Source organism: Canis lupus, chromosome 24, assembly GCF_011100685.1.
Source record: "Canis lupus familiaris isolate Mischka breed German Shepherd chromosome 24, alternate assembly UU_Cfam_GSD_1.0, whole genome shotgun sequence".
Classification (NCBI taxonomy): domain Eukaryota; kingdom Metazoa; phylum Chordata; class Mammalia; order Carnivora; family Canidae; genus Canis; species Canis lupus.
Window position 1 is genome coordinate 31870530 of NC_049245.1, and position 21852 is coordinate 31892381.

The window sequence follows — 21852 nt, forward strand, 5'->3', positions numbered from 1 at the left end:
AGAGGATCAGGGGAACCCTTGGGTGGCTCAGTGGTTGAGCGTCTGTCTTCGGCTCAGGGCGTGATCCTGGAGTCCCGGGATCGGGTCCCACATTAGGTTCCCTGCATAGAGCCTGCTTCTCCCTGTGCCTCTGTTCTCTGCCTCTCTCTCCCTCTCTCTCTCTCTCATAAATAAATAAAATCTTTAAAAAAAAAAAAAGGATCAGTCCACAGGGAGACTATACTGTACCTTGGGACATACTGTAAAAAGGTGCCCTTTCTGAGTAGACCCAATTAGAAAAAGGCAACCTTTCTTTGTAGTAGACTCAGCCACGTGGCTCGGATGCAGGTTTCACTCAGGAGAGAGGATAGTGGGAAGTCATGTGGTGTAGGTTGGTGTGTCAGTGTAAGTTTCTGAGAGAGTCTGATGGCTTGGTTGATAAGTGAATGAAGAAAATCCTTGCTTTGGCCCAGCCGGGTCAGATGATTGGGCTCTGGAGGCTCTCAGTACAGTGACCAGGGAACTTAGGCAGCTCCTAGGAAGATGCTTCTAGCCACTTAGGTTCCAACCAAAGAAAAAAGCGTCTTCCTGAATGACAGATCACTCCACATCTGAATGATCTAGGGCAGTAGCTGAGTGAGCCACAGCATGGCTGAGGAAGACTCCAGATAAGACAGGCTTGGTTAGAGCTCTAGAAAGACCAGAAACACAAGACCAGTACTTTGCATTGTGTGAGGATCTTTTACTCACAGCATCTCATTTACTCCTCCCAATGACTTTCTGGTAGATGAAGTTGTCTGCATACTGCAGATGACAAAATTGAGGCATAGAAATTACTAGAAGAAGCTGGAGCTGTTTACCCAAGGGATATGAATTGACTTTTGCAAGAAGTTGCCTCTTCATTATCTGTGGCTGCTCAGGCTGACCTTATGAGCCTAACCTTACATGTTGCCAGGTATTCTAGTTTTTAAAGGATGATTCTCTTCAGTGCTGGAGGCCAGGTCTCCATCACAGCTAAGCTGAAGTTCCTGCAGGGGAATTGGTCTCCCCTTCCCCAGGACCTGGAGACTCCCAAGGCTGTAGGCCCTGACTGTAGTGTGTGCACACGTGTGTGTGTGTGTATGTGTGTGTGTGTGTGTGTGTGTCTGGGAGGGCCATAGAATCCATCTCTATTCTGTGGGCATGCTGGGCACACATACAGATATTCATGTCTCTCTGTGTTCAGAGGAATAAAAATTGAAAAACAAGAGTTTCTAATTTCTTTGTGATCTTGCTCCTCCATTTCTTCCTCCTCCCATGTGTTCTCTTTCATTTCTCTTTTCCTCTTCTCTCCCGTGAGCTTGGTTGGCACTGCAATTAAGTCCTCTGGCTCAGGACTTGTCATTCAGCTTTGTCAGAGAACAGGATCCCTCTGTGGCTGAGATTTTGTGACCTCAGTTATGCGCTCTACAAATTTTGCTGACAGTGGCCTGGGGATGAGGGTGGGGTAGACAGGATTTGCTGCGGCCTCACTGGAGACTGAGGCTCGCTGGAGGTCAGAACCCCTGTGTCTGGTGCCATCTTGGCTGGGAGCGTCCGGGGGCAGCATGCAATCATAGACAAAGGTTTGTTTTGGAGGTAAGGTAGAGTTGAGTCAGGGGACACTGAGAAGAATAGTCTATCAGGAGCAGTCCTGGGGTCAGTCTGTCTGTCTCCTGTCCACAGCATCAGGGGAGAAGAAGGAAGGCTGGTCATGGGAGTCCTACCTCGAGGAGCAGAAGGCTGTCACTGCCCCTGTCAGCCTCTTCCAGGACGTGAGTCGGATAATTTCTACCTGGGAAGAGCTTGTATACCCAGTCCAGGAACTCAGCGCCACACTCAGGCCTTCTGGTGTATTGTGTGTCTGATATCCCTCAAAACCCTGGCAGAATGGAAGAGGGAGAGGCTGGTTAGGGTCCCAGAGAGAAAAGGGCCCACTCTGAGAGGCTTTCAGGATAGGAGGAAGTAAAGAGGTGGGAGTTGTGAATCCTGGTACCTTCTACTCCGTTCTGTACGCTGATCTTCCCGTGACTTGGGTGAGAGGGAGCCCTAAGTCCAGCCCTGACTTAGCCCACATTTTTCAGAGGACCTGGGAGCTAGTCTGTCCTGTTCCAGATCCCTCCACTAAAGATCCCAAATAAGTGACCCCTTCGGTCATACCAGGCGGGTGGGGCCTAAAGGCAGCTCCTTCACCCCAAGCTCACCAGGCAAGGATAAGGCTGGATGGAGGCTGGGTCCTCTCCAATCTGTGCGTTGACAGTACCAGGCAGTCACTCATAATAAGAATGGCTTCAGACCGGGCATGAAGTTGGAAGGCATCGACCCTCAACACCCGTCCATGTACTTCATCCTCACCGTGGCCGAGGTGAGCTGAGGCGTGCACCCACATCCCGGCACTGTCTCTCTTGGTAGACTAATGGGGACGGCTGGGGGCCGGAGGGCCTGGCTTAGACGAGGGAGACACTGCCCTGCCCTCAGGAAGTGCATAGTCTGTAGGGGGTTATGGTGAGACACACAGAAAGCTAAAAAAAAAAGGAACTCAAACCAAAGTATTGGGCATGATGACATTATGGAATGGCGTATCCTTCAGTGCTGAGGGAGTCTGAGGAGGAGAGATCCTGAGGGCAGGGATGATGGTGTGTGTGTCCACCCAAGGTCTTGTCCCCTAGGGGCTCACTGTGAGAATCAGCGCGATAAACACATCAGTGACATTCCATGGTGGGGGGTGAGAGGGGGCAGGAGGAGAGGTGTGAGCAGAGCAGCACCAAGGACGCAGGAGGAGCTTCTAGAGGAAAGGCCTCCTGCCAAGTCTTGAGGGATAAGTTGTGGATAAGTAGGGAATTCCAAGCAGAAGCAGAAAAGTACAGGGGCATGGAACAAGGCACCAAGTTCAGGGAGCTGCCATCAGCTTGGTGAGGTCAGAGCAGTGTGTGAGTAGAGCGCCTTGAGAGATGGTAGCAGAAGGAAAGGTCCTCAGGGGCCCTGACCAGGTCTGAACCTTGGTAGGTGCCCATGGGGTTCTGACCCAGAACTCAGGGCTCAGGAGTATGTGATCTGTCCCCAGCGCAGGATGGGAGAGCATGGAGCCAGGTGCAGGATGGGGGAAGAGTGGTGGGTTAGGGAACCTGCTAGCATTCAGGACCCTTGAGACCACCGTGCTGGGCCAGGAGAGGTGGGGGAAAGGGAGTGGGTAGGTGTGTGCTGGCATCAGAGTCCCTGTGATTCCCCTGTCGTGGGGTTAGGTGTGTGGCTACCGTCTACGTCTGCACTTTGATGGGTATTCTGAGTGTCATGACTTCTGGATCAATGCCAACTCCCCTGACATTCACCCCGCTGGCTGGTTTGAGAAGACTGGGCACAAACTGCAGCCCCCCAAAGGTAAGGCCTAGCTGGGTGGCTCAAGTGAGGCAGCGAGCCCTAAGATCTTCCCTTCCTACCCATGGGTCCCCTTCCCTATTCCCCATTCCATGACTAGCCTCTCTTCATTGAATCCCACTATGACTAGGCCCCAGGGCTTTTGCTTTGCCCTTGCCCTTTGAGTGTCTACCAAAGTTAGGTCCCACCTCTGCAAGGTTTCCCTGGGCAGGTTCTTGAGGGTTGGGAGGTCCTTGGGCCTTCCTCAGTGTGGGGTGTCCTGGCCATGGTCCAGCCTCTGTCTGCACGGCACTCTCTTCTTCCCCCCTGAGGGGCCTAGGTTACAAGGAGGAGGAGTTCAGCTGGAGCCAGTATCTGCGCAGCACAAGAGCTCAGGCCGCCCCCAAGCACCTGTTTGTGAGCCAGAGCCATGTGAGTGCCCCTGAGTGGACACCCACCTTCTAGGACAGAAGCCCTGTGGCTGGCCAGGCTGACTCATCAGAAGAGAGATCACCTATCAGAGCTCTCAGCTTTGTTTTGATCTCTTATCCCAAAGGCGAGGGGCGTTCTGGGCAGGCCAAGGGCCAGAGGGGAGCTGGTTATAGGTTCCTCCCAGTTTTCCCCGCCACCCTATCACAGAGCACCCCCTGTGAGTCCCTGGCCCACCATCACCATGCTGTGCCAACAGAGGCACCTACTCGCCCTCCGACGTCTGGCCCCAGGGACCATACCTACAGCTTCCCAGGTGGCTGGTGGCATTCTGGTGTTCCATCTGCCCATGGGACAGGAAATGCAGACTTCTAAGTCAAACTGTGTAAACCCTGACCATTGACTAGCACTGTGGTCTTGGGCAAATTATTTTATAAAATGGTGATGATCATACCCTCTCCATTTCGTAGTCAAGGTCATGAACGGTGACAGCTTTTGAAGCTCTTGCCTGACAGACACTCTTCCTCCCCTCTCGCCGCCTCACGGCAGCTCCTCCTTCCCCAGTGCCCCACCATCAACCCAACTACCTCAGTGTACACTAGGCCAGGCTTGTCTGGGGAGGAGAGGCTCTCTGGGTGAATGTGTAGCTTCTTACTTGTCACTCATTTTCCACCACAGTGAGGTGTCTTCTGAGCACACCTTGGAGGTCACAAGTTCCCAAGTGGCTCAGGGTTGGGTGTTGTGACACTGTCCTGGAGAGACCCTCTTTCTCCCCTATCCTCCCCGCTCGACTCCCCCACCACAGGCATGTTTTCTAGAGAACCCACTCCTTCCTGTGCCAGTGGGTTCTGGGTTAGTGCTAGCCAGCCTGGGCCTGGTCATGGCAGCCCCTCTTCTTGCCCCCAGAATCCTCCACCCCTGGGTTTCCAGGTGGGCATGAAACTGGAAGCTGTTGACCGCATGAACCCATCCCTCGTCTGTGTGGCCAGCGTGACAGACGTGGTGGACAGCCGCTTCCTGGTGCACTTTGACAACTGGGATGATACTTACGACTACTGGTAGTGTATGGGCCCAGACTTGGCCTGGGGTTGAGGGGGAGAGGAGGTGGCAGGAGCGGGAGGCAGTACTTTCAGACCTCAGGCACTACGGAGCCCCTTCCTGGTCCTGATGTTGATAATTGCTCCAGGGCATTGCTGACTGTCCTGTTGCTTTGCTCTGTATCATAAGAAACACAATGTAATATTAAATGTTTCATCTAAAAGTACCAAGGTTAGGATTAGGACGAGCAGACCCCCGTGATTCATGATTTTCCCTCAGATACTATGGTAGTCCTAGAGTCTAGCTAATGCTGCTATTTTCTGACTTTTTTTTTTTAATCAGCTGTCTGTGTAGCAATCACTAAGCAGTAGAATGAGGGTGGGCACTGAAGCCATGCGGTCATAGTCCTCAGTGTCACTCGAGACAGTGAAGTGTTCTTGGTTTCAGGTGTGATCCCAGCAGCCCTTACATCCACCCGGTGGGCTGGTGCCAGAAGCAAGGAAAGCCCCTCACCCCTCCACAAGGTGACCCTGCACCTGACAACATGCCCTTCCCTGGGCCTGGCCCCACAGCCCCTCTTCCCTTCTCTTACCACTACCTTGTTAGCTGGGTCCTTAGGATCTGGGTAAGGGGACAGATGTGTCCTAGAGCCTCATCTTGGCTTGGGAGTTGAGGAACCTTTGATGTTAGGAGAGACCTGTCAACCCAGGACTGTGTTGAGGTATAAAGGAAGAAAGTTAAAGGACCCCTACTCAGCACAGGAGGAGTCCAAAGCAAAGAAAGCCTGTCCTTTCCTTTTGGAGAGTTACAGCGGCCCATATAGAGTTGTTTCAGATGGGGCTGGGGTTGGGGCTGGGGCTGGAGTAGCAGGGCCAAGAAGGGGAATGGGGGCAGGCTTCCTAGACAGCCCTGTGAACTGTGTGGGGGTAATGTGCTTGGCTCTGGCTAGCACCCCTCCACCTCAGGCGCCTCTGCCAGCAGCTGGCTCTGGTGGTGCTGGTTGGGGATTCTCCAGGCTCCCAATCCTGTCTGGGGACAGAGAGCGCTCCCCTAGTGTGCCGGGGTGCCTAGACATTGTTCTCATCCTTTCCTCCAGACTACCCGGACCCTGATAGCTTCTGTTGGGAAAAATACCTGGAGGAAACTGGGGCCTCTGCTGTGCCCACCTGGGCCTTCAAGGTGGTGAGTCAGCTCTCTGCTCCCAGAGCTGACCTCTGGGAAGGCATGGAGCATTCAGCCGGCCAAATGGAGTGCTCCCGCTTTGGCAGGCCACAGTTTCTGAGGCACAGCACTTGAGCTCTCTTCTTGGGGCCCCAGTGCTACTGAGCTGGGCCTTGGCCTGAAGGCTGCTGTCCTCCTGCAGCGACCCCCACACAGCTTCCTGGTCAACATGAAACTGGAGGCCGTGGACCGCAGGAACCCAGCCCTCATTCGTGTGGCCAGCGTGGAGGATGTGGAGGACCATCGCATAAAGGTGGCTCCGGGCCCCTTGGGCAGGGGGAGTGGACAGGCTGTTTGGGCGCGAGTTCTGTAGACTGGATAGAGGTCAAGGGCATGGCATAAGCCAGAAATAAGGGAGGCCCAAGGTTGTAAGGAAGAGAAGTCTACACTCGCTGCAGGTTGTAGGGAAGAAAGGTCTGCACTTGGAGCTGAAGATCTTGGGTCTTGCTCTAGCCTCATCTGTGACTTATCTTTGTGGGCTTGGACCAGTCATTTCTCCTCTCTGAGCCTATCAAATGGGCCTAATGACCCTTGTCCTGTGCATGGACTGATGGGAGATGCCAGTAACTTAAATGAGTGAAGCTCTCAGAAAATATGGTGGCTTAGGCGGATTATTATGAGGCTGGCGTGTTGGTTCTTCCAGTCCAGGAGGTTGCTTCTGACAGGCCCCAGGGATAGGGAGAGCCTCTTGGAGTCTGGAGGACCTCCTGGCTGAGCTGGGCTCCATGAGGAACACCTGACCTCCAACAACCTTTCCTCCCCAGCTCCACTTTGATGGCTGGAGTCATGCCTATGACTTCTGGATTGACGCCGACCACCCAGACATCCACCCTGCAGGCTGGTGCTCCAAGACAGGGCATCCCCTGCAGCCTCCTCTCCGTGTGTACCCTTAGGGCACTCTGACCCTTCCCTACTGATGTCCGACCCTGCCCCATGAGTTCGTACCATCCCACCCCTCTAGCTTGCCCAGGGAATTCTGACTGTCATGCACAGGTGGGCTCTAGTGCCCACCGTGAGCTCTGGGATCCCCCATCCCCCTGCCTCAGTGCTCTCTGCTACACTGACCTGTGCTTCTGGCTACCCCAGTTGTTGGGTTCAGAGTGCTGAGATGTGCAAGGGTAGGCTCACTTAGCATGTGCCTGGGAGGGAGTTCTCTCAGCATCTAGCAGAGTTACACAGAGCAGACAATATGTTTGCTAAGGAAACAGGGTTCCCTTAAGTAAAAAATCCTGGTCCCTGGAGGTGGGATGGGAAGTCAGGTCATTGGACCACTCAGCTCCAAGTCACATGAGGTGTTGATCCTTCTTGATTATTCTCCAAACATGAGTCAGGCCTAAAGAAAGTTACCAGAGAAAGAAACAGGGAGGCAGACAGAGTAACGTACTTGTGGCTGATGAGGCTTCTAAGCTACAGCTGTGCCCACACCGACTCTGAGTTGATCTTCTCCCTGAGGGTTTTCCTCTCAGAGACAGAGGGCGGCCTGGGGTTTCAGCAAAGGGTATGAGAGCCAAGCCCTTATTCCCCAGAGAGGGGCAGATACACAGGAGCCAGAAATGATATCACAGCCTAGGTGAGGGCCCCTTTAGCTGGGGAGCTAGCTTCTAGTACCGACTGACCTTCCCTGCCCTCAACCCCGCCCCTCAAACCCTGACCCAGGACCCTATGCTAACTCTCCTTCCTGCTCCCCCAGGACCCAGAGAGCCCAGCTCTGCCTCGCCCGGGGGCTGTCCCCCTCTCAGCTATCGAAGCCTGCCACAGACGAGGACCTCCAAGTACAGCTTTCACCACCGGTGAGTGAAGGGCTCCTGCTGAGAGACCCTTGGGCATTGCTGGGGGTGCAGGATGCTCTTTCACAGCTCCAGAGTGCTGCCAGTCAGGCTTCCCAAAAACACACTCTCCGAATGGGGCTTGTTCTCCATCGGGAACAAGCAGATTCAGCCCAATTTAAGCCTTCTTCTTCTTCCTCTTCCTAGGAAGTGCCCGACTCCTGGTTGTGATGGCTCTGGCCATGTCACAGGCAAGTTCACAGCTCACCATTGCCTCTCGGGCTGCCCGCTGGCTGAGAGGAACCAGAGTCGGCTGAAGGCGGAGTTATCGGACGCAGAGGCCTCGGCCCGTAAGAGGAACCTCTCGGGCTTCTCCCTAAGGAAGAAGCCTCGCCATCATGGCCGGTGCGGAGGGCAAGGGTGCAGGGCCTCGTGTCCTCTTGGGCCAGGCCAGGCACTGATTCCCTGCCACGGACCCGGTCCCTCTCTCTCCAGGATTGGACGCCCTCCAAAGTATCGGAAGATCCCACAAGAAGATTTCCCCAGTAAGTCCTGACTCATCTACTATCCTGTGCCCTCCACCAAGTGTTCACAGTGAGTGCTTAGTAATTGGTGGAATTGAGTCACTGGGGGGACCCAGAGAGGCAGTCAGAAGGGAGGCTGCCTCTTCTTTTCATATATGTAGAACATAGAGCAGTGGCAACAGCACAGGAGCCACCTCAGATTCCAGTCCCACTTCACTGAGACCCTGTCGTGAGCCTGCGGGAGACATGGAGCCTCTTTGGGCTTGGGCTCTCCGCTCTGCGGCAGGAGGGTGCCCCCCAGCTCTGCTCCTCTCAATTCTTGGCCTCCTGGAAGGGAGGCCTTGGCTTTCATTTTTCAGCTGTGTGACCTTTTTTTTTTTTTTTTTTTTTTCAGCTGTGTGACCTTAAGCAAGTCACTTAATATCTCCGAGTCTCAGTCTCATTTGAAGACACGAACAATACTTCTGTCAGATGTCAAGTACCTGAAATACTAGCACTTAGCAATACTGTTTACTGAGCACCTACCATGGGCCAAGCAGTGTTACTGGTGCTTTCCATACACTGTTGCCAACCCTCACAGGTATCCTGTAATGTGGATACCCTTCTATTCTTCTGAGAGAAGAGGAATGGGAACTCAGAGGGTGAAGTCACTTGCCTATGGTCACTCGCCTAGTACGGGGCAGAGCTGGGATTCAGACTGGGGTCTGACTTGTGCTGGTGTAACAGACTGGAAACGCCTAACCTGAATGTCAGTTGACCCCTCGATCTCCTTTGTCTTAGCTCGGGTGCCACAACCAAGTACCACAGACTTGGTGGCTTAACCACAGCAATTTTTTTTCTCACACTTCCTGAAAGTCCAAGATCAAGGTATCCGCAGGGTTGGTTTCTTCTGAGACCTTGCACCTTGGCTTACAGGTGGCTGCTTTCTCGCAGTGTCCTCACATGGTCTGCCCCCTATGCATGTGTACCCCCACTGTCTCTCTACACATGTCCAACATTCCTTTTTTTTTTTTTTTTTCCAACATTCCTTTTCTTGTAAGGACACCAGATTAGATGAGAGCCCACCCTAACAGCCTCATTTTAACTTACTTACCTATTAAAAGACCCTGTCTCCCAATACAGGTGACCCTTGAACAACAGGGATTTGAACCACAAGTGTCCACTTATGTGTGGATTTTTTATAGCACAGTACCATAAGTGTATTTTCTTTATGCTTTTCTTGTAACAGTTTCTTTAGCTTTATTCTAGGAATACAGTATATAACCCATATAACATACAAAATATATGTTAATTGACTGTTTATGTTATTGGTAAGACTTCTAGTCAACAGGCAGCTACTAGGAGTGAAGTTTTGGGGGGAGTCAAAGTCATACGTAGATTTTTGCTTGCATTGGGTATTGGTGTCCCTAACCCCCACATCAAAGATTGACTCTACAGTCTCATTTAGAGGTACTGAATGGGTGAGCAAGGTGGGGCCCAGATGAAGCATCTCTCCTGCTAGACTTTCAGGGTTACGGCTTCAACATATGAATTTGGGGGGAACCCATTTGAGCCCATAGCATGCTCCCAAGGAGGGACACAGTGACTGAGGCTCCACTGGGTGACATTCGCCTCACATCTTCAGCCCCTGGTATAGGGCCTGATACACAGCAGGAACGCTAGGGATCTTGCCTTAGTTGAGTTGAATGCACATTGTCTTAGGGCTGGAAGAGACCATGAGAGATCACCGGGTTCATTGCATAGTTTGTGGGCAGGACTTAAGCTAGTCCAGTTCTTCAGGAATAGTCTCAGCAACCTGGACAGTATATAGCTTGATGGTTAAAAGCACAGCCCCAAAGTCAGATGGCCTTTTATGGACTGTGAGACCTTGGGCAGGTGACCCCCTCTCTAAGCCTCCACTTGCTCATCTGTGCAACACTGATAATATGTCCACCTCAAATAAGCCTCCCAAAGGCTTAAATGAGAAAGTCAGATAAAGGGCTTAGTACCAGTACCTACTAGTATTATGAGCCCTGTCTGTGGCTGACCTGCTCTTGCTGCCATTCTGTACTCCTCTTGGTGGAAACAGAATGCACTTCCTGAAGCTTCAGGCTTGAGTGAGGAGGTGCTTGGCCAACCTCTGGGCCCTCAGTATGAGGACTCCTGGGGATGGACTGCAGTGGGCACCTCTTCTACCCTACCCAGGGATACCTGGCCAGCTTCCCTTCTAGGACCAGATTCCAACCACCAGAGGGCGCCTGCCTCTGTGTTCATTCCAGAAGTATCTTGAGAACTTGAGAAATTAAGTCTTTCCAGAGACTGAGGCTGTGGCCCAGAGAGGGTGAGGAACGACTTACCTGATGATGATGATGATGATGATGATGATGATGATGATGATAATGATAATAATAATGCTATAGACGGAATGTGTCTCCCCACAAATTCACATGTAAAACCAAATCCCTAACGTAATGGTATTTGGAGGTGTGGCTTTGGGGAGGTGATGAGGTCATGAGTGTGAAGCCTTCACAAATAGGATTAGTGCCCTTCTAAAAGAGACCCTGGAGAGCTCCGTAGCTCCTTCCACCGAATGAGGACCCAGCAAGAAATTGACTGTCTGTTAACCAGGAAGTGGACCTTCACCATATACCAAATCTGCTGGTGCCTTGATCTTGGACTTCCCAGCCTCCAGAACTGTGAGGAATACATTTCCATTGTTTATAAGCCGAAACAAAACAAAAAACCAACAGCTTCTGACCTGCCCCTAGTTGGCTTGAAGTTCGATAAGACATACTGACTAGGAGAGCTCCCATCCTGTGCTCTGGGGAAGAAAGATAAGGAGCAAAGCTCCTACAGCCTTCTGGCCTTGTCCCCTGAGACTTCTCACCTGGTACATGGAGAACTAGGAACCTGGACTTCAGAGACAGGAGGCCAAACCTGTGGCCAGGAGATGAAGTGCTAGTGGTGGAAGCTGTTAGGGGAGATTTTGCCTGTGTCGCAGGCAAGGCTGAGAGCAAGCTGAGCTGTGCACAGTAGTAGGCTCCTTGTGGTGCTGAAGGCTGGGCTCTTTGGGGTCTGATGAGCAGAGATGGCAGCAAGTAGGAGGAACTACAGAGAATAACACATGGGGCTGCTAATACTAGGATCCCCAAGGCTCTGAGGGCAGCAGGGTAAAAGGCTGAAGCTATGGACCAAAGGATCAGGGGAGGACAGTCTGTGACAAGCTGGGGTGAGGGGCAAGGGGCCTGTGAGCTGCAGCCATGTGTCTAGAACTAATGCCCACTGAAGAGAAAGAGGCAGCTCCCTTGGACCCTTGGCAGATAGAGGCAGGGCAAGCCCCATGGGACAGTGACCACATGGCCCAAGGCCAGCCAAGGCTGGGAAGGTAGGCAGGGGCCAGGCTTGTCAGCAGCCAAAGGTAGTTGACCTGCAGGCATGCGAGTGCCAGGCCTGGCCAAGGGGAAGGCCCAGCAGAGCAGCGTCACTCATGAGATCATAGAGCAGCCGAGGCTGGAGGCCAGGAGCCAGGCCTGCAGGAACAGGTCAGGAAGCAGAGCGGCAGGCAGCGTGGAGTTGGCGAGCGGGTCAGGGATCCCCTTCCACATGCCAGGGGGAGCAGACCAGGCTGGGGTGGGAACAGGGGAGAGGAATGGAGCTGGAGGCAGTGGCAGCGACTGGCAGGGTGGGTTCCCACACAGAATCACCCTGATGCCATGACAGTTGGTCAGGGCTCAACAGAAAAGGAGGGCAAACCGGATGGGCTTCTGCCGCCAGGGCTGAGCTTGTTGCCTGTTAGAGGCCATTCTGATGCAAGGTATCTAGAGAATAGTCAGGAACGCAACAGGGTGATATGGCCTCAGAGAGATGGGGCTGGGGTCTGTCCTCACAGCTAACTCCTGAGAGTCTGTAAAGCAAGGGACTCCCTTAACCGGGAGGAGCGAGTGATGGGTAAGGAGTCACGTCTCCCTCCCTCTTGGCTCTGCAAGACTCTCAGAAGGGGGCCTTGGTCCTCCCAAGTGGCATGGGTCTGAGCTTAGTCCTCGACATCAGTGTGCCAGCCTCTGCCTCTGCCTCTGCCTCCAGCACTGACTGCCGATGCCATGCACCAGTCCCTCTTCATGTCAGCCCTGTCGGCTCACCCTGACCGTTCCCTCTCTGTGTGCTGGGAGCAGCACTGCAAGCTCCTGCCGGGAGTGGCGGGCATCTCGGCCTCAACAGTTGCCAAGTGGACCATTGATGAGGTGAGAGTGAGGACCTGTCCTCCTTCCTCTCCCCTACTTTGCCTCTTTCAGCACACCCTGGTGGGAGGGCTCAGGAAAGGCCCTCTTCAAGCAGAGGTGGACACTGATCCTGATGCTATCTGCTGCTCATCCCTCCTATCCACGGTCCCTCTTGGTGCCCAGCAGGGACTGAGAGACGGTTCGATAGACCTACCCTGGTGGATGGGGAGAGGGACGTGCTGCTAGTTCGCATGAAAGTCTAGCAGGAGAAATGCTTCACCTGGGCCCCACCTTGCTCACCCAGCAGCAGACACACAAGGATCCTCTTAGGCTAATAAGAAAAAGCAACACTGTCAAAGCCTAGAGAGCACCAAGGCCACATGGGCCCACCTTTCCCCTACACTCCCAAGCCCCTGTCCCCTTGGCAACATGTCTTCTTTGGTTTCCAAGGTCTTCAGCTTCGTTCAGACCCTGACCGGCTGTGAGGACCAGGCACGACTCTTCAAAGATGAGGTGAGGTGCAAGTGCAGAGTGGGGACAGAAGGGTCACTCACTGAGACGACAGGGAGCAGATGCCCTCGCCAGCGCTGCCCCCTGCTAGGGAGGGCCCTCTCTTGTCTTGCCTGCGGGAGACTGGTCACAGTGACCCACGTCTCTGGGAAAAATCTGGTATGGACCGTGGCCCAGCTTGCTAACCCTCTGTGTTCAGATCACCTCAGGCAGGAAAATGCCTCTTGGAGACAGGGCTCCATTCACTCCTCTGCTCTCTACCCAGCTTGTTTTCCAAACCTAGCTCACTAGGGACAGTAAGTTAAAGTGTGTCTTGAATGTCACAAGTAATGCTTTTACTGCAGGATCCTAACATATGCTTAATACCAAGACCCAGAAGGTTACCAAGGTTACGAAGCAGTGAGTTGTACATAAAAGAACCCTAGCTTTACATACAGTGTGGGTGTGATTCCCAGTTCTGCTAGTTTACTATGGGCTCTTTACTATGTCTTAGTCTGCATCTTCTTATCTATAAAATGGAGATAAAACAGGTAGAATGAGGGTTGTAATGATGACAACCTTGCAGGGCCATTGTGAGCATTGGAAATGAGGAATGGCTCATTGGGCCAGAACGCCTAGGATAATTATATCACTAGCCTACCATAGAATAATCTAGAAATCACATCGCTATATAAGAATGCCTGGTACAGTGGGGGCTCAGTGGTGGTTCTGACTCTCAACAGTCATCCTTAAGTAAAAAACTTTATTGTGACTCTCCTAATTTACACAGTTTGAAAGTGGAAGGGAACTTGGAGTTTGCTTAGATCTTCCTTCCAAAGAATACATGCATGCATCCCCCTTCACCCAGGAGAGCAGGAGTCTCAGCTCCTCCTACGTGCCCCCACAGGTCAGGTGCCCATGAGAAAGAAGTCTGTTCCTCTTCCCCTAGAAGACTCTCTTTTTCCAGACCCAGCACAGCCATTTCTTCCTAGTATCCTTGTGTGGTGGCGCTCACAGTCTCTACCCCATCCTGGGCACTTGCCTCCTGGGCTGGTGATCTTACTGTAACATATGTGTTCAGAGCTGTCCCCCGGTTTCAGATGCCTTCTGACCAGCACAGAGCACACTGGTTGTGTTCTCCCCTACATTCTTTGTGGTTTTGTTTATAAAAGGACTTTATTTTTATAGAGCAGTTTTAGATTCACAGCAAAATTGAGAGGAAGGTGCAGGATTTCCCATATGCCCCCCACTCCCTGGTTATCGATTGCACTCACCAGAGTGGCACATTTGTTATAACTGTTGAATCGACACCCCAGTGTTTTTTAACGGAGATGAACATGTACATGGAGCAAAATGCCCACATCTTAAAAGTACAGTTCCACAAGTTCTGTGAGACATATACACCCTGTCCAATATATAAAACATGTCCATCATACCAGAAAGTTCTTTCTTGGCACCTTTGTTAGTCCCTGCCCTCATGGGCAAGCCTGTCCTAATTTCTAGCACCATAGGTTTGTTTTACCTGTTCTTGAACTTGACATAAATGGAAGTGCAGCTTTTATTCTTCGGTGTCTGTCTCTTTTCACTCAGTGTCATGTTTTCGAGGCCCGTCTGTGTTGTCGTGTATCCCAGTAGCTCGTTCATTTGTACTGCTGAGTGGTGCTCCATTTTATGAGGAGCCCACGGTTCTGTTAATGGGTATTTGGGTTCTTTTCTCTTCCCCTACATACAAACCCTAGATTTTTGTTCCTCAGCAAAAATGAAGTTTGCACTAGCTTCATGATAGCCATATCAGACCAGTTTGGAGGTCAGGGAAGTCCCCAAGTGCCTTTTATATCAATTATCCATTACAGTCTAATTACACTTTCCAGTTTGTTACTTGTACCACTGGATTTTTTTTTATTAACCTAATGTAAAACTTTACATTTATCCCTATTAAATGTTATTTTGTTGGTTTCATAGTCTCATTGTTTTAAATCTTGATTCTGTCATCTGTGGTATTAGTAAGCCTTTCCAGTCTCATACAGCTTGTCATTTGATAACTAAGCCACGCCTTCACTGCACATGTTTAATGAGATAGAACCATGTGGTGCCGGTTAGAGGTCCTCCCTCCATGACAGCGGTCATAGATCAGTGCCCTCTGAGTGCAGTTGTTCAGCCGGCCACAGAAGCACGTGACACTTTTTCCCTCCAGCACTCTCCCCGTATCAGAAGAAGGGCATCGTGTCCCCCCCCCTCCCCGGCACCCCCCCCCCCCCCGCCGCCCCGGCAGAGCATCTGCTGCTTATCCCCAATGCACCATGGTCTGTGGTACAAGAGCAGTGACCAAAAAGGGCATAGGGTGACCGCCAGCATAAAATGCAGTCTCGGTGGGGAACAGGACCTTCGTGAGGGCTGAGGATGACCTTTTCCAGGGCATCCACTCCCCTGGGATGAACCCTGCTCCAGGGAGCGGCCTTTGTCGGGCTGGATGGATGCATTCAGACACACAGGTACTGGGCAGTCATTAGGGGGATGTCTCACGAGTGAGAAATTAGGGCAAAGTGGATGGATGGCCTTGTGGGTCGTCAGTCTGTCCAGTCTGGTGGTCATCACTGATGGTCCTAAAGAAGGTCTGCCTAGATTCAGAAGAAATCCCTGTCCAGCCCTCTCTCCCTGCCACCCCAGTCAAGGATAGCTCAGAGGTGATAGTGTGGTTGTCACTAGCAGCTGCTCGTTGCCACGCCACTGCCCTGCCCTGCCCTGCCCTGCCCCAGGGCTCTGTGGAGGAGCACCAGGGCAGGGGTATTGAGGCCAATGTCAGGGAGGGCCTGCAAGACATTATGCACCTGCCACCAAAGTCAGACTGGGCAGCAGAAAGAGAAAAAGCATGAGTGTGAACATGGGGGAGCCAGTTCTCTGTCCTTCTCTGTCCCCATCGCTATCTTCCTTTTTTCCTTTCTCCCGCCTCCTCTCTCCTTTTCCTTCCTCTTCCCATCTCTGTCCTCCTCCCCTCCCCCCACACATCCTGGACTCCGATCTCGTGCTCCCCTGCACACCCCACCTCTCCTCTCCGTCACCCCTTCCCATGGCCCTCTCCGCCTTCTCCGCTTTCCACCTCCCTCCTCCGACCCCTCAGATGATTGACGGCGAGGCCTTCCTTTTGCTGACACAGGCGGACATTGTGAAGATCATGAGCGTGAAGCTGGGTCCAGCCTTGAAGATCTATAACGCCATTCTCATGTTCAAAAACGCCGATGACACCTTAAAGTGAGTGGCTCAGGGCTGGGCTCACTGCCAGCCCGAGCTGGGCCTCCCTCCGCAGCTGATGCTTCTTTCCTGACTTGAGTTCCTCATATCCCACCCATACCCCCACCACCCTCTACATCTTACCAGGGGGAGGTCCTCCTCCTCTTGGCTCCTTCCTGCGAGGTACGTGGGAGTCCTCGCCCCTCCTGAGTCCTGGGGCTCATCTGCCACCAGGCACACCAGTGAGGGTGTGACTGGGCTGGGGGAACACTACTGGTGGAGTGGATTGGAGGGGCCCTGCCTCTGGCAGCCTCACATCCCCAGCTGACCTGTTTGATCACCAAAGGGTCTTTTTCTTAGTGGTTAAGGACAGTCTGGTAGAATGGGAGTCCTCCGGTTGGAGGCTCATTTCTCTTGGGCCTCTCTCCGTGCTTTTCTTTCCTTGGTTCCGACCCAGAAGTGACCCAGCCACAAACATATTTACTCATTCTGATGTCTGGTTTCCTGGGCAGGGCCCCCAGCCATGGCCTACCCAGACCCCACTGGCTCCTCCCCGTTAGATGGGTGAGCTTCAGAAACAGGTTGTCGTAGGATCCGCTGGGAGTCTCTGGCTGCTGTTCTCCCTTTTGCCCAAAAATGGGGGATTCTGAGCTAAGATGCCTTCCTAAGCATGCCCCATTCTGGATCAGCTAGCATTTTAGTGGCCCATGCCAAGCCCTGTTTCCAGCAGAGTAGGTGGTGAGAGCCTGTTTTACCCATGCAGAGAAGATCCCCATCCACCCTTCCTGTATCAAGTGTGGGGAAAGGGTATGTCAGACAATCTCGGATCTTTGGCCAGAGGGGCAGCTCCAGCAGGCATGGTGGCCCTTAAAGCTGGGCTTAGCATCCTTCCCTGCAGCCATGGATCTCAGCCAAGGTAGTGCCCATGGGGTGGGGACCCCATGCCTGCCAGACCTCTTGCCATGGGAATGTGCTACTCTGTCCAGCACACGTACCTCACAACATCACATTCGACTTGTCCCTTAAATGTCTTGCTCTTGAGGAGTCTTATGAAGCTCACTTGAAATTGGGAGTTGGGAAAGTGAATTCTTCAATCTTTGAGTTTGCTGTGTCCTGTAAGCCTTTCTAAACTACTGTCCATCTGTCTTGCACTGCCAGCCAGGTGCCTGCTGGGGCTCTGGGACTTCAACCTTTTCTGTCCAAGTAGGGGCCTAGGCTTCACCGAGCCACTGCCTAACCAGCCAGGGTGGGGCTGAGGCAGAGGGCCCGGCAGCAGCTGGCTGCATGTGGAGGTGAAGAGCAGCTGCCAAGGCCCTGTGGCCCCAGGTGCTGACACAGGCCCACAGGGTGCAGAGCCAGGCCCCTTCCCTCAGTCACGTGATGTGTTTGTGCACACAGTGTCCTCAGAAGTGTTTGACAGGTGCATCCATGAGGCTCAGTGTTGGGAAAATGTCAAGGGCTATTGTTAAAATACAAAGCTTTATCTTTCCCATAGAAGTGGGATACCCAAAGCTCTGTTGATTTCCTGCCACAGCCCAATAGGGGACCCTGTCTCACCTGGGCCCAAACAGCTTTGCTTTGTGCAGGGGCAGCCATCTACCCACTGAGCTGAACTCCTGCAGGGCTTCAAATGTTCCTTCCCTTTTGGCCCGTAGGGGCAGCTCTGAGCACACAACCTCCCTGGGCAGAAAGGCTCGGGTTTACGGAGATTGCTTTGATGCCTCCTTGGCCAAGAGTAAGGAGGAACAAGTATGAGCCTCTCCAACTTGGTCACTGGGGTGATGGCAAAACTCACCAGCTCCTTGGCCTTGTCTGTTCCTCTTGGAAACCGAGGAGAAACTGGCCTTGTGGAGTGAGGAGAAGTCAGCAAGCATGTGCGGTTGTGCTGCAGGACCTCCCCACGCCTAAGGAGCCAGGCAGGGACAGCTTTGTGGCGTGGGTCCGCCAGCCACACTTCTAATGCTGGCCTGCTGGAAAGGCAGGATGGACTAAGGGCCTGGAGAGAAGGGCACTCAGGCCTCCGAACTTGGACACCTTAGCACTTTCTGCACCAATGTCAAACTGTGGCAAGAAACCATAAGAAAGGTTCATCCTGTCCGCAGCTGAGATCTCCACACCTGAACCTGGGGGCACAGTGGAGGGAGGGACTTGGCACCAACGATGCGCCATGTGCCTCTACCCTGCCCTCTGCAGCAGACGCTGCTTACACTTTGGCCCTGGAGCTGTGCCCAGGCCTTGTCTGGCCAGGGCTTCGGTCTGTGAGGACCTTTCTATTTAGTTTCTGAAGCAGAGAGAATGATCCCAGAGTTTGAAAATGAAGCCTGTTTGCACTTTCATTCACATGGCACTTTGGTGGAATTGTTTTTGTACTCTCCGTGTGGGGATGCCTGTGTGTTCTTTCAGAGAATCCTCTGGCTTAAGGTAAAGTGACTCTTGACTCTTGAGGGAGAAAAATTTATAAACTGTGGTGTTTTGTCAGTGTGTTGAAACAACATAAATAAACTTGGAACATCTGGATGATATGCAGTCAGAGTCTGTTTCTATTTTCTTGGTAAAACATCCAGAAAACACAAAATGAATAACAATAGGGCCATTACTGGAGAGAATAAAGCATTCTCTTTTGTTGTTAAGGGGGTCCTTATTCTATTTTATAGATAAGAAACAAAGGATAAAGATAAATGGGTATACTTGTCTATGCTGAGAAATATAAACAATGGGAACCCCCTGAGAACAGTGTGCAAAGGGCCTGACCCTTGACTATTTATAAATGGACAGGGGCAGAAAATTAAATGAAGCCCTCCAGTTTTTAAAATAACATCAAACTTTCAGGTGGAGAAGTGTCAAGCTGAACAGTTAGACTCCGAGTTTCCCAGATATTGGGAGCAAATGGAAAAGTGGCAGAAATGCTGTTTGATCCCATAAACCCCTTTCTTGTCAATATGCTTCATTTCTTTGCCCTGCTCTTCCAGACTACTCAGCTAGAATACCAACCGTGGAGCTGTCCAAGCCCATCCTCTCCACCTCTACCAGAAGCTCACCTGGCTAAGCGGATCCGTGCTATGGTTCATTGAGTCTCTGGCTTCAGAGTGGACCCCCAGGGCTGCCTGGGAAGCAGCTGTGTTTTTTAAGGAGTTACCTCTGATTTCCCATTTCACGCATCTCCAACCTCCTGACCTATTACCTTCGGTGTTGTCTCACTATACATGTTCATCATCTATATCACAAAGAAAAATGGAACTCATCAGAAGGAATACCCCCATCTTCCTGCCACCTCATCCGCCAGCCTCCTCCCACCCATATCCCATCCTTCCTTCTTTCCTTACCCATCACAGTAGAGGCATTGATCCTTCCACCTGTAGAAGCTATTCCTCCACCAGCTATGGCTGTTCTTTTTTTTTTTTTTTTTTTTTTTTTTTTTATGATAGTCACAAAGAGAGAGAGAGATTGGCAGAGACACAGGCAGAGGGAGAAGCAGACTCCATGCACGGGGAGCCTGATGTGGGATTCGATCCCGGGTCTCCAGGATCGCGCCCTGGGCCAAAGGCAGGCGCCAAACCGCTGCGCCACCCAGGGATCCCAGCTATGGCTGTTCTAAAAGGAAAAGAAACTGAGAGGCAAGAAGGCTTTTGGAAATTTAAAATTGATTGCAGAGATAATTCAACACATGGGTTGAAAGATAATGTGGATATTGCCCAGAAAGTAGAATAAAAACAAGCAAATGAAAAATAGGAAAGAATAAGAAATTAGAGGACAGCTGGAGGTCGAATATACAACTAACAGAAATGCCAATAAGAGAGAACAGAGTGGGCAGCCCAGGTGGCTCAGCAGTTTAGCGCCTGCCTTTGGCACAGGGCATGATCCTGGAGACCCGGGATCGAGTCCCACATCAGGCTCCCTGTATGGAGCCTGCTTCTCCCTCTGCCTGCGTCTCTGCCTGTCTCTCTCTCTCTGTGTCTCTCATGAATAAATAAATCTTTAAAAAAAAAAAAAAACAGAGAAATTATATATTTTTCAAAAACTTAAAGAAGTAAACTTCACAGAGTTGAAAGATACTAGTCTCTAAACTAAAAGGCTACACACTGCCCAACATAATAGGTGTAGAAGGAATGACACCAAGCTACAGTATCATGAATATCAGAATAATGAGAACAAAGAAGATTTAAAAGCTTCCAGAGGGAAGTCTCATCCAAAAGAACATGAATCAGTAGCACTGAGCTTCTCAATAGCAATAGTAGAAGCAAGAGAGTGGAGCAACACTTTCACAATTGCAAAGGAAAATTATTTCCATGCTAGACTTCTGTACCCAGCCAAATTGTCAATCAAATGTGAAGGGAGAACATTTTCAAACATACAAAGTTTCAAAATTTTATCACCTGTGAACCTTTCCTCAGAAAGCCACTGGAGGATGTGTTCCATCAAAATGAAAGAATACGTCAAAAAAGAGGAAGATCTTAAAAATGTAAGGGTAGTTTAAAGTCAGGGGGCACCTGGGTGGCTCAGTGGTTGAGCGTCTGCCTTCGGCTCAGGGCGTGGTCCCAGAGTACTGGGATCGAGTCCCGCATTGGGCTCCCTCCAGGGAGCCTGCTTCTCCCTCTGCCTCTCTGTCTTTCATGAATAAATAAATAAAACCTTAAAAAAGAAAAGAAATGTAGTGCACCACATCACTAGAATGAAAGGGGGGGGGGGCATGATGATCTCAATTGATGCAGAAAAAGCATCTATGAAAATCCAAAACCATTTCATCTTAAAAACAGAAAACTAGAGAATAGAGGGAACTTTCTCAACATGATAAAAGGCATCTACAAAAAACCCACAGCTAATAATATACTCAATGGTAAAAGACTTTCTCCCTAAGATTGGAACAAGACATGGAAACCCTCTTTCACCACTACTTTTCAGTATTGTATTGGAAGTTCTCGCCAGAGCAATTAGATAAGAGAAATAAAGAAAGGGCACCCAAATGGGAATGGAATAAGTAAAACTACCTCTATTCATGGATGGCATGATCTCATATACAAAATCCACGAACAATCTGCTAATGCTAATAATTTAAGCAAAGTTGCAGGGTATAAGATTAAGACACAAAAATCAAGTCACTTGTATTTCTATAATACCCACAACAAACAATCCAAAAAGGAAAGCAAGAGGGATCCCTGGGTGGCGCAGCGGTTTGGCGCCTGCCTTTGGCCCGGGGCGCGATCCTGGAGACCTGGGATCGAATCCCACGTCGGGCTCCCTGCATGGAGCCTGCTTCTCCCTCTGCCTGCTATCATGAATAAATAAATAAAATCTTTAAAAAAAAAAAAAAAGGAAAGCAAGAAAGCAATTCTACTTACAACAGCATCTAAAGGAATAAAATATCTAGGAATAAATTTAAAGAAGGAGGTGAAGGGCTTATATACTAAAAGCTATAAACCATTACTGAAAGAAAGAAGATGTAAATAAATGGAAAGACATCTGTGTTCATGAATAGGAAGACTTAAGATGATTAACATGTTAACACTACCCAAAGTGACCTACAGATTCAAACCCTATAAAAATGCCAATGGCCTTTTTTGCAGGAATGGAAAAGCTTATCCTCATATCCATATGAAATAGCAAAAGGAC

The 21852-nt window shown here is 51.1% G+C and overlaps 1 protein-coding gene across 8 annotated transcripts in view; it reads left to right on the forward strand.

The window, feature by feature from the left end:
- L3MBTL1 (L3MBTL histone methyl-lysine binding protein 1) overlaps window positions 1-18767 on the forward strand; it is a 32733-nt gene extending 13966 nt beyond the window's left edge. Inside the window, exons 8-23 of one of the 8 annotated variants that reach the window (XM_038572346.1) lie at window positions 1684-1772; window positions 2258-2362; window positions 3240-3375; window positions 3692-3783; window positions 4687-4838; window positions 5266-5342; window positions 5915-6000; window positions 6182-6292; window positions 6804-6918; window positions 7730-7829; window positions 8013-8210; window positions 8301-8350; window positions 12392-12549; window positions 12979-13041; window positions 16136-16266; window positions 17901-18767. In XM_038572346.1, coding sequence (XP_038428274.1) covers window positions 1684-1772; window positions 2258-2362; window positions 3240-3375; window positions 3692-3783; window positions 4687-4838; window positions 5266-5342; window positions 5915-6000; window positions 6182-6292; window positions 6804-6918; window positions 7730-7829; window positions 8013-8210; window positions 8301-8350; window positions 12392-12549; window positions 12979-13041; window positions 16136-16266; window positions 17901-18000 — 1763 coding nt within the window. In that variant the 3' untranslated portion in view covers window positions 18001-18767. Of the gene's footprint in view, window positions 1-1683; window positions 1773-2257; window positions 2363-3239; window positions 3376-3691; window positions 3784-4686; window positions 4839-5265; window positions 5343-5914; window positions 6001-6181; window positions 6293-6803; window positions 6919-7729; window positions 7830-8012; window positions 8211-8300; window positions 8400-8723; window positions 8909-12391; window positions 12550-12978; window positions 14975-16135 lie in introns of those variants that run through there. The other 7 variants (XM_038572347.1, XM_038572348.1, XM_038572345.1 and 4 more) reach the window with 7 other exon arrangements.
- Window positions 18768-21852: the final 3085 nt, after the last annotated feature.